The sequence below is a fragment of the Talaromyces amestolkiae genome, assembly GCF_001896365.1.
Source record: "Talaromyces amestolkiae strain CIB chromosome Unknown scaffold24.1, whole genome shotgun sequence".
Taxonomy (NCBI): domain Eukaryota; kingdom Fungi; phylum Ascomycota; class Eurotiomycetes; order Eurotiales; family Trichocomaceae; genus Talaromyces; species Talaromyces amestolkiae.
Window position 1 is genome coordinate 857 of NW_024468060.1, and position 12,653 is coordinate 13,509.

The 12,653-nt window shown below is 45.2% G+C and overlaps 2 protein-coding genes across 2 annotated transcripts; one reads left to right on the forward strand and one right to left on the reverse strand.

The window, feature by feature from the left end:
- Positions 1-309: 309 nt before the first annotated feature.
- BHQ10_009344 (uncharacterized protein) lies at positions 310-865 on the reverse strand (the record flags this gene model as incomplete). The annotated part of the gene is made up of 2 exons (XM_040882250.1): positions 310-722; positions 772-865. 2 exons carry the CDS (start codon positions 863-865, stop codon positions 310-312), a joined length of 507 nt encoding a protein of 168 aa, XP_040737846.1.
- A 2,222-nt stretch (positions 866-3,087) lies between these two features.
- On the forward strand, positions 3,088-11,765 carry BHQ10_009345 (uncharacterized protein; the record flags this gene model as incomplete). The annotated part of the gene is made up of 7 exons (XM_040882251.1): positions 3,088-3,281; positions 5,586-6,039; positions 6,096-8,012; positions 8,061-9,558; positions 9,643-9,879; positions 10,932-11,558; positions 11,605-11,765. 7 exons carry the CDS (start codon positions 3,088-3,090, stop codon positions 11,763-11,765), a joined length of 5,088 nt encoding a protein of 1,695 aa, XP_040737847.1.
- Between the last annotated feature and the right edge of the window lie 888 nt (positions 11,766-12,653).

Sequence of the window (12,653 nt, forward strand, 5' to 3'; positions counted from 1 at the left end):
ATATATACCTACAGAATACCTTGATCTATTGTAAGACATCTAGGATATATTCTAATCCCGAAATTTGGAAACTTTTGCGCATACAAGTGTGTCAAAGAGTGTATACGGGATATCAAGCCCACTTGGACAATCTGTGTACCACGTACTCCATTCCGGGTTCGGCATAGTGTACAAGTGTAACATCGAGCGGCGGTATGGACTATCGAATCTACTATGTATGAACCGTATTATAGTTTGGGTCATACTGAAACATGGTCTCAAAATCACCATAGAAGAATCACTCCCAACTGGAAATGAACAGTCATGGTACTACCAAAACCAGTAACTTGCATACAGCTGCCGGTGCCTTTGAAGCTTTGTTCGGCTCGTCTTTGAGAACATGGCAGACAACATGATGGAGGTGTTGTTGTAGTTTTCCCTGTGCAGGATACCATGGGGATCACTTGGGTCGATCAACTCCATGATGGGAGCTTTGCCCATGAATGTAGCCAAATGCAGACTTCCTCCTCCAAACCGCTTCCTGACCGTTTTGATGTCTGGCACCACAACAACTCCGCTCTGTGTACCACCCACTGCTGCTCTACTTATGATGACCTGTTCAAACATCAAGAATGCACCGGTCTTGTCGGCTTCTTCGCGGGGTACACGAACAAATGCGGGATCCGCAGCAAGACAGCCACCACCCTGCATCAGCTCTAAACAGATACAAGCAAGATCGTCGGCTTTTGCCAGTCACTCAGTCTTATGATTCTAAAGTGAATACTGACATACGCTTTGGATACAGATTCATACTCGCACGCTCGCACTCCGGGGCTTCCTCTACCCGGATTTGAAGCCTACGCCACCGCCGTGACCCCCCGTACATACGAATTGCAAGAAATCAAAATGGGGGATATGTTCCAATACCCTACCCCTACGCGCGCGCGCTCACGGCCAACGAAGCCTACGAACTGCGGATTCGGCGCAAAAAGCGTCCATCGGGACGGACGTCAATTCAACGTGGCCCCCAATATAGAGGGTTTATTGACGGGCGTATAATCTGCATTTACATTCTGGGCAGAAAGAGGATATTATGATTGAAAATACTATGGCACAACCATACAAAAAACATCATCACGCTCTCAACTCGCTGAATTAAGATACCAGAAGGACTATCGGCCACGAAGTTGATATGATGCCCAGAAACGGTTTATCAACAGTAAAGATCATCGCAAAAAGGGGTTCGTGTGAGGTCTTTCCAGCTCAAGGCCTTGCACTAAGGCTCTACCCTACACGTACGTACCGGGTCTCGCAACGCAGTTGGCTTACGAGGCCTATTGCCACCTAGAAGGCCTACAAGGCCCCGTGCGTAGAATTTACACACGTCCGCTCGGACAGCACTACCACACAAAGGATTAACGGTCTGAGGCATGATTTTCGCACTACGTGGCATATGGAATATTGGGATCTTGATTTTTTTTGTGTATTCCATTCTATTCTTGGCTTAGTGCAAGGGCTTTCACCCTTTACTAGTCCGGATGTGGCAGGCCAATATCCTTTGTACCACGTGCCTCTGAGTAGGCACAGACCCCGGTACACCCCTGCATAGCGGCCCTAAGATAGCGGCTAGCTTTAGCAGCTATCAATAATGCTACTACTACTGAATTGGAGTAACCACCGTTTCTCTGTACATCAACATTTTAGAAGGATGCATATAATAAGGTTTATTGCGCACCCTATTAAGTTTAGCGGGAACTTTTAGTTGGGCGGTAAATTTAGTTGAACATTTTTTTAGTGCAACTGCGGAACCTGTACAATCACACTTTGCTTAATACCGTTAAAGCGTGCACGGTTAGATCCACATAACTCGTGGCCAGGGTGTGAGCGATGCGTGCGACAACATTCAAATTTATTGTAACTTGTTGGTTACTCTATACACCTGCCCTTGATTATAAAAGGATGTGGCAGTGCAAGCAAACGGGCCATGATGGGTGGGGTCCTCGTTGGGACGAATTCGCACGGGGCGGACTGATAACTCTGTGTCGAATACTACAGAGTACAGAGCAGCCTCGGCTCCATTTACCCTAAGGACGTGCACTTCAGCGGTTGAAGGATTCGCATACATTTTTTTCATCTTCGGTACTCCCTAGATGGTATGTGGTACGCGTCGTAGAGGCCTTTGTCGTGTGGGCATGTCTAGATTGGTGAATTACGTATACGGAGACAATTATTGTCTTATGTTTGAGGCTTTTAGCGTTTTAGGGCATGCGATTAGATTTTGCCGTTTCTAGGCATCTAGATTGTTGAGAATGTACGCTACAATAAGCTAGAGCCCTTTCGCCCCTGGCAAAGTGAATCTTCCCTCTCTCCCTTTTATCATTATCATTGAATGGTTAGTGTGAATGTTTCAAAATACCTTACTGTATTATGGATGTCTGAAATGGCAACGAGTATACGACCTGCTGATCTGCTTCGGCGATTACATGAACCATCCACAATATAAACTTCCCCCTTTGTGGTACTACCTATTTTAACCGATCACGGTAAACTTTCAGATATGGAGTACGTACTGACCCCTGAGTACATACTCCTCTGGTTGCATAGCCCGAATATTTTATTATAACCTTATCCATTATGTTTAACTGGGGACGTCCAGGTATAACGTTGCGCTTTGTGCGGAGCCCGAATAGTAAAGTGGAAATTTTAAAATTGACAAATGTGGTTTCAGCGTTGTTATCGATATCATTAGCCTCTCTCGTATTTCGTATTTCATTTACCCTTCTTGGGTCTGGGTATACGCGCGGATTCTGTACCCGCTGGCTACTCATTTATCTTTTCACTCTACCCACTGGACTCCTGGAGTCTGTGAGCTTGTGGCAGTGTGTTTTACCCTCTAACTTTTCGTCCTTCGATTGAAAGGAAAGGAATTGACTCCGCTAATTCTAGGTAGCAGAATAGGTTCGGTTCCACTAGCGGCCTCTGCCTCCTTCTATGCCTGCCATGCCCAACCTATATTTATCTCGATGTTCTGCCGTTGAGTGTTGCTTTGCCCGATACTCTTTGTTTATATGCAATTCTTTCATATTTCTTTCTTTTCAGTGAAGAAATATGCCCGCCTTTCCCAGGACTCGAGACAAAGTCTTGTCGAGGAGGGAGATCGAGGGCATGATTGCTGATGGCAAATACATCATTATCCTCGGCCTCAAAGTGCTAAGGCTTGATGCCTGGGTAAAGTTTCATCCTGGAGGGCATTTAGCTATCAAGCATATGGTGGGAAAAGATGCGACTGATGAAGTGACCGCGTAAGTCCATACCTCCCCATGTGTCTGTTCCAGGATTTGACATTTACTGATACGGTTGAAAGACTTCATTCACACGAAGCATGTCAGCAGATGAATACATTCCAAATAGGCCGCATCAAAGAACGATGGACTAACTTCCTCCCTCCCATTCAGGGTGGCCAATTCCGTCCATATAGTGGTGATAGTGCAGATGAGAAGAGCCAGTCAAATTCTGAGGTGTCTAGCGAGGAGAGCTCATGCACACCATCTCTCAATTCTGATGAATCCGATGATCTATCTACCTTGGGACAGCGAAGATCAACTTCAATAATGCACACATCTATCAGCGCCAGTCCTCTGATAGCAGAAACAAAATCGCAAGCGTATATTATCGACGCCCGAACTGAAGAGGAGATCGTTCTGGATCATTCCAAATATCCTCCTCTCGATATGCAACACCAAGACAATATCATCAAGAAATACCGTTCCCTGAACGAGCGCATTCATGCTGCGGGGCTATACAATTGCAACTACTTTGCATATATAACAGAAGCAGTTCGATACTCTGTTCTTTTCGGTCTTTTCCTTTTCTGTTTGAATTGGTCCTACTACTGCTTGGCAGGCATTTTCCTCGGCTGCTTTTGGCATCAACTTGTCTTTACTGCCCATGATGCTGGCCATATGGGTATTACACACGACTTCCAAACTGACACAGTAATTGGCATGATTGTTGCAAATTATCTAGGAGGTCTTAGTTTAGGCTGGTGGAAGCGAAGTCATAATGTTCATCACATTGTTACTAACGCCCCAGAACACGACCCTGATATTGAGCTAATGCCATTTTTTGCTTTGTCGCATCGCTTTTTTGAAAGCCTTCGGAGCACATACCATGATAGGGTCATGAAGTATGATGCTATGGCTAGATTCACAGTCAGATATCAGCACTATATGTACTACCCAATTCTTCTTTTTGGCCGCTTCAACCTCTATTTCCTCAGTTGGGAACATATTTATCTCGGTCTCGGTCCCAGATATGGGGCTGGCTGGTGGCATAGGTGGTTTGAATTGGCTGGKCAGGKATTCTTTTGGATCTGGTTCGGCTACGGCGTCTGCTACCTTAGTATTCCTGACTGGTGGAATCGCATATTATTCGTCCTCATCTCTCATATGATTACTGCGCCCCTTCATGTTCAAATCACCCTTTCCCACTACGCTATGTCTACTGCTGATCTTGGACCGCATGAATGCTTCCCACAAAAAATGTTACGAACGACAATGGACGTAGACTGCCCCGCCTGGCTTGACTTTTTCCATGGTGGTCTCCAATTTCAGGCAATTCATCACTTATATCCGCGCATTCCACGCCACAATCTACGCAAAACGCAGCAGTTTGTCAAGGAATTTTGCGAGGATGTGCAGATTCCATACGCAATCTTTACCTTTTTTGATGGAAACAATCAAGTCATAGGGCGACTTGGAGATATCGCTAAGCAGGCGAAGATTTTGGAGGAGTGCCGAAAGGCGTGTGCAAGACAGGGAGGTTTAGCAGGTCACCATTCACATTGAAGTTGCTGTAAATATTTATACCGCCCGGGGCACTAAGCCTAGTTACACCTTACTGTATTGATTACATCTATTTCCTATAGATCGATAGCCTAACTATATTTTGTTCTTGTCACATATCTTCTTTTTCCTTCCATCGTATATTAGCTTCCTGTAGATGGTGTAGTCTGTTGACTGTAACATATGGGTTTTTCTGACATTATGACAGACTCAGGTGTAGCCTAGCCCAGGCCCTTTAGCCCTAGGGGCTCTGGCCTCTGTCATTTTCGTGCATTACACAGATACAAGCTCTCATCTCACCCCTACATGGGTTATTTGCTAGAGGTCTTCGAATATGCTATAGGCCTCGGGTCAATAAGAACCCAGGCACCCAAGAGAATGGGTTTCCATCAAGGCATCGGCGGGCCCATGGAAAACCAAATTGACATCTACTTAACCTTAGAGTAAAGTACTAAATTATTATATGCTGGAAGGAAAGGCACAACCTCCAACCTACAATGTCCATGCGGCTCTGGGGGGAAAGTGACGACGGATGTGACTGGTCAAAACACGTCGCCATACCCCTGTCCAGCTGCGCCAGCTCATCGAAGAGTGGGGTTATACATGACAGACACGAGGTCTCAGCCTCACTACTGTGTCCTCACAAACTATCAACTCCTCAGCTCAATCTGTGAAGTCGCATTACTATTAAATCGGAAGTTGTTCAGGACGAGTAGAGATGTCATCTAGAAGCCGATTTCGCCTTCATAACCTATTCCACAGACCGAAAAATTCTCAAAATGTGGACCTTGAACCAGGCCGAGCGGATGTCCCAAAAAGTAGCACTACCAATAATCTTCTGCTGGTTAGTCATAGCAAATCCAGTGTTTACTTGAACCAGTCAACACAAGTCTCCGACCCAACAGACCTATGGTCAGCTGCTTATGATAAGCTGAGCGACGAGGAGCAGCGTATCTTGTCAACAGTAAGAATCAATGGAACGTTGAATGATGAAACGAACCCACCCCAGACCGCTCGCCTCATCAGCGAGGTTATTCAGTTAACTGAAAAGCAATATCAACATTACCAGCAAAGAGTGAATAGAAAACTTCGAGAATCCTTTCAAAAAATAATTAACGCGGCGTTATCATTTAAAGATATTGTCGATTCAGTTGTGGCGTTTGACCCTTCTTCCCGTGCAGCGAGTGCTTGGGCAATTGTGTCTCTTGGATTGACAGTATGGGAACGATTCTCGATGTAGTGTGGTGGGCTAACGTGTGATTCAAAATTTAGGTCGCGCAGAACCATCATGACATACATGTTACATTATTCGAATCATCGGAGTACCTAGCGGACGTTCTCGCACAGTGTGCCTACATTGAAAACCAATTCTACATCAATGGTAATGACGACAGAAAAGATGATTTAAAAGATGCCATAATCAGACTCTACAAGGCTATCCTACACTACACAGCACAGATACGAACAGCTCAAGATCCTAGTAGGGGAAGGAAGCTGCTGGATAGTGTTACTGCCATTACTAAGCACCCACTGACTGAGCTCCAGGCTCTAGTCGAGAAGGAAAGGGATAATATAGCCCGGTGGATTGGATTAGTCCAGTATCTACGCTACGAAGAAAGGTCAAACAGCATCCTAGACCGGGTCGATGAGCTGCTTGAATCTATGCAGCTTCTTACTGAACAGTTTAACTTGGTGAATCTCTGCGTTGCAAAAGGGGCATTTTACAACTCGTATGATAATCAACATGAGGGATTTTGCCTGCCGAGTACCCGAACTGGGCTCCTTTCACAGATCACAGAGTGGGCCGAGTCGTCAGACAGCAAGGTCATATTCTGGTTAAACGGCATGGCGGGKACGGGAAAATCGACCGTTGCTCGAACGATTGCGCGAAGATTTGAAGAAAATCAGCAACTTGGTGGCACTTTCTTCTTCAAGAAAGGCGAGGCAGATCGTGGTGATGCAAAGTATTTGATTCCGACTATAACAAAACAGCTCGTTAACAGACACCGACAGCTGGCTCCAGGCGTCTTGAAGGCGATCAGGGATGATCCTGACATCTCAGCAAAATCCCTTCGGGAACAATTTAACAGGCTCCTTCTTCAACCACTTTATAACCTACATTCAAACGATTCTACAACCACTGTTATTGTGATTGATGCATTAGATGAGTGCGAGAAGGAAGATATACCTGTCATCGTTGAGCTCCTGTCACAGCTACAGGAGTCCAAGGTACTGCGTGTTCGGATATTCCTAACGAGCCGGCCTGAACTTCCAGTCCGTCTGGGTTTCAAAGAAAATCAAAATTACCAAAATCTGGACCTGCATGAGCTCCCCATTCCAGTGATCGAGGACGATATTCGCGTTTTTCTAAGAGAAAGATTTTCGATGATAAGAAAGAATCGGGAAATGACTTATGACTGGCCGGGAGAGGAGACTATTGATATTCTTGTCAAAATGGCGGTTCCCTTGTTTATTTTCGCAGCCACTGCATGTTTCTTTATTGAACAAGGCAGACACCCAGAAAGACGTCTCAAAGAGCTTCTGGAAGCTCAAGCAGTTACAAAGATGGATAGGATTTACCAGCCAGTCTTGACCCAGCTTCTCACGGACAATGATGAAGATTCAACAGAAATTCTGCAGGAATTTCAAGATATTGTTGGTGTAATCATCAACCTTGTCAGCCCTCTCTCGGTTGAATCGCTTACACAGCTCCTTCATCTGCCCAAACGGACTATCACTGACATACTCGATCCATTACACTCGGTTCTTAATATACCCAGTGACACAGAAGCTCCAGTTCGCATCCTGCACTTGTCCTTCCGAGAATACCTCCTGACTACAGGAAACAAATTCCATGTGGATGAGCAAGGAACACACAAGACGATAGGACTGCATTGCCTTCGTGTCATGAGTGACGGCCTCAAACGTAATATCTGTGGTTTACCAAGTTATGGGACACAGCGAAACGATATCGACAGCCAGGTTGTTAATCAGCGTCTCTCCGCGACTCTGCAATACTCCTGTCGGTACTGGGTACATCATTTTCGGCAGAGTATATGCTATATTTCTGAGCTCCCTATCCTTCATTTCATGAGAACGCATTTCCTCCACTGGTTAGAGGCACTGAGCCTTATGGGCGTTCTATTCGAAGCTGTGGGAATTATTGATATGCTCCAGATGTTATTCAAAGTAAGCAAGTTCACCTTCCTGGATAACGATTGGTAATAACACCTTCAGAACAATACAAACAGTGAAATCTCAGACTTTTTGTATGACGCAAGGAGATTCATCCTTAGGAACACCTTTATGGCTAGTACTGCTCCACTGCAGATTTATTATTCTGGGCTCGTATTTTCACCTAAAGAGAGTGTTGTGCGAAAGTTGTACAGCAATTATATCCCAAAATGGATATATCCATTACCACAAGTCGAAGCCACGTGGAGCTCAAATTTACAGACACTCAGCGGCCACTCAGAACCAGTTCACTCTGTGGCCTTCTCTCCTGACGGATTCACCTTGGCCTCAGGCTCAAGTGATAATACCATTAAAATCTGGAATATGAAGACTGGCAAAGAGTTACAGGGACTCGTCGGCCACTCTGATCCAGTTGAATCTGTGGCCTTTTCTCCTGATGGATCGACGCTAGCCTCGAGCTCAAACAAGACTATCAGACTCTGGGATATCAAGGCTGGCAAAGAGTTGCGGACGCTCAGTGGCCATTCGGACTCAATTCACTCTGTGGCCTTCTCTCCTGATGGATTGACCCTAGCCTCTAGCTCGTATGATATGGTCATAAAACTCTGGAATGTCAAAGCTGGGAAAGAGCTACAAACACTCAGCGGCCATTTAGACTCAGTTCGCTCTGTGGTGTTCTCTCCTAACGGATTGACCCTGGCCTCAGGCTCAGACGATAATACAATTAAAATCTGGGACATCAAGGCCGGTAAAGAGCTGCAGACCCTTATAGGCCACTCCTCTAGGGTCTGGTCTGTAGCCTTCTCTCCTGATGCTCTGATAATAGCCTCAGGCTCAAATGATAATACTATTAGACTCTGGGATGTCAATACCGGCAAAGAGCTGCGAACACTCATAGGTCATCTATTCTGGCTTGGGTCTGTGGCCTTCTCTCCTGACGGGTCAACCCTGGCCTCAGGTTCATTTGATGATACCATCAAACTCTGGGATATCAAGGCAGGAAAAGAGTTGCAGATGCTCAGGGGCCACTCGGATACTGTTAACTCCGTGACCTTCTCTCCAGATGGATCAACGCTGGCCTCGGCCTCGTATGACAATACCATCAAACTCTGGGATGTCAAGGCCATCAAAGGCATGCAGGCGCTCACAGGCCATTCACGTCATGTAAATTCTGTTGCCTTCTCCCCTGATGGATCGATCCTGGCCTCGGGCTCGAGTGACAGGACTATTAAATTTTGGGATGTCAAGGACGGCAAAGAGCTACAGGCACTCATTGGCCACTCAGATTCGGTTAACTCTATAGCCTTCTCTCCTGATGGATCAACCCTTGCCTCAGGCTCCGGCATCTCTCCCGATGGATCAGAATACACAGACACAGGTAAAAACACCATCAAACTCTGGGATGTTAAGACTGGGAAAGAGCTGCGGACATTCACAGGCCACATAGATTCACTTAACTCTGTGACTTTCTCACCCGATGGATCGACCCTGGCCTCAGGCTCAGACGATAATACTATCAAACTCTGGGATGTCAAGACTGGTAAAATACTGTGGACACTTTCAGGCCACGTATTTAGGGTTCTATGTGTGGCCTTCTCTCCTAATGGACTAATCCTAGCTTCAGGCGCAGGCGACAGGACTGTTAAACTCTGGGATGTTAAGGCAGGCAAAAAGCTTTGCACACTAGGTTACTCGGGTTATATTCAAGCTGTGGCATTTTCTCCTGATGGATCTACTCTGGCCTCAGTCTTAGGTGACAAGACCATTATACACTGGGATGTCAAAACCGACAAAGAGCTGCAGACGCTCGTAGAACCCGCAATTTTGGTCAACTCTACGGCCAACTCTTCACCTACAGAGAGTGAGCCTATTCCAGTTTTGTATGGAAACAATAATCCAAGTCAACCCCAAGTATCTTTATCAGGCAACTGGGTTTCTATGGGAGGCGAAAAGCTCATATGCCTTCCGCCTGACTATTATCATTATAGATGTTCAGCTGTGAATGGCGCTACCATTGCCCTCGGATATAGTGATGGACGATTTCTTATTATGGGGTTTCATGCAGCATAGATTGACTTCCTTCGCGCTTAGCTACCTCCTTTTATTTTACAGTATAATTAACTTTAAGACGAGCGCCTGGGATAGCGGAAAACCTTATATGTGATTTTATTCCCTTCTAAAGCATTTTCGAGCTATTTTCCACCGCGCTATTGCAATAAGATGGCACTTTAACAGTACCAACAATATTTTGATACCGATGTTTCTTGCCAGGAGGGGAACGATCACATATTGCTCCGTATTATGTTTTAAGTAATTGGTGTACTACGCAAAAAATGGAATGAAGGGACAGAAATGGCAATGGCCCATGTCTTGGCAGCAATATATGGAGTTTACAGGGGTGTCAAATCTGCGTATGCGCAATACCGCAGCCCAAAAACTACAAGAGGCAGGGTTATTCCAATGTTAATGGGCAGCTTGTGGGTGTTGTAGAGCGAGGAAAGTCACTGATGAGCCTTTGCTTCCTTCGAGTGATGGATTGACCGTTATGTCGACCTGCCCAGTGGTCCATCATGTCAATACTGGAATTGTGTGTAATGTCAAGTGAATTGATTACAGCGTCTGTCTGCTTCCTCTTTTTTCAATTCGAAATGACAATCGTCCCGCTCTACAGATGGGTTGGGCAGCTTCGTGCCCAACGTGGTCACATGGCTGTCATGGCATGTACCATAACTTTTGGTTGGCCAGTATGCTATATGTCGGGCACGTGACAGCAGTGCTCTACCGGAGTGATATAACATGTGCAACTCGTTTCCCTCCAGTTTGCAATGGCCCGATAATAATAACTTCCCCTTTACACTACGACAATGACTGATATAACTGTACTCGACCGTGAAACCGTCTCGGACCTTCTAGGCTCCCGCTCCAACCCCTTTCTCAACTATGAGGAGAACCGGCATGCATGGAGCATTAACCCATCTATGGTGTTTGAAAGGCCTCTCCTGAGAACCTGGGACGACTTTTCAGGTAGTCAGCCTGAAGCAACAAATCGCATGCTATCTAGAGCTCCACGTCAATGCTTAAATACGTCTGGCGTTCGAAAGAAGTCTTTGACTACGCATGCCGATCATAAAGACTGGACTGCGACACCGTTTATTTCGTTCACCACATCGAAGATTGCTCTCCAGGAACTTGCTTGTTTCCGAGAGAGGAGAGGAACCCAAACAATAACCGCCATTAATCCGAATGTTCGAATAGCAAAAGGTCTCCCTATCCTCGACATGATGACCGAGATGAATTATTATGATATACAAGATCCTTATCGGAGGTCAAAGGCGTATTACAGGGACCACTATCTATGTTTATGGGAGGTTACAAGTGATGAGGTTATTGGGCACTGGGAATGGAGCGAGCTTGTCGAAAACGATCACTGGTATGAGGAAATTGTTCTGCCTGTATTCAGGGAACATGATGAAACGCTCTCTTCCAATCCTTCAGACGGAGGATTGTTCAATCTCTCCACTCTTTTGGATGAATTGCCTGGTACGCCTTTCGAAACAGTAAGTTACGTAGCTAATTATTCAAACAGGAAATGACGAGTCTGAATTCGAGTATCCATCCCTTGAAGACACGTTGAGTGATGAACCAGACGCTTTTTTTGAAGACGAAGTTTACAGTGACACGGATGACGAAGTTGAGGAGGCCAACGCAATAGACGACATGTTCAAGATACTTGAAGGAGATTGGTGATATAGTATGTGATTGAATGATTTAAGAACTTGTATAATACCGTACTATTCTAATTCATAATTCCTCCATTTTCAGACCTGCATTCCAGAAATGGCTCTTAGTACTTTGCTCTCGCATACTAACAGTATCAACATGTGACGGTTCTCAACGCGGTCAACCTCACAGTTCGACGGCATGTGGCTCTTGGCCACATGGTGGAGCTTCCCGTACAAGGAGGCGGAACATGCAGCTATTGCGAGATAGGGCTTCGGCCCTGAGCATGGCCATATTGAGAAGCGGTACTGTATTGGGAAGTTCTAGTCACACAAAGAGCCTTATATGAAGAGCTAGTGTAGCGGGTGGGCTTGATTCTTTTTCTTTCTTCTCCTCTTCATGCTCAATATTCTCTGTAGATGAGCGCAACTAGTTATTTTCCAATACAAGATCTTAGCTGTTCTCACACAACACACCATTCTAGGAAGCTATTAAAATCTTTATTGGGGTCCTCTTTATAAAGTTGCTAATTTGTCTGATGAATGTCTTAACCTTAGTAAAAAATCTCTTTGATAAGGTTTATATCTAGTGAACATAGGGATAGACGTATAATCATTACCTCTTTTCTTAAATATACCTCTTGTATCTAGTTGGGAATGATGAAAAGATATATTGTCTATAACAAGGGTAGACTCTAGCTCCGGCTATTTTTTATAGGGAATAAGAAGCTGTTTAATACAATCCCTTAAATATTATAGCGTTAATTGAATCTTGAAAAATATGAGATAGAATTATACTATTTTGGGTATAAGCGGGCAAAACCTGATAGCGTTGATTATGGTGAAATCTGTATACTTGGATTGGTACTACATCTAGAGGTGACCACGCTGTGCCTCTAAATCCTGCTTGTTTATC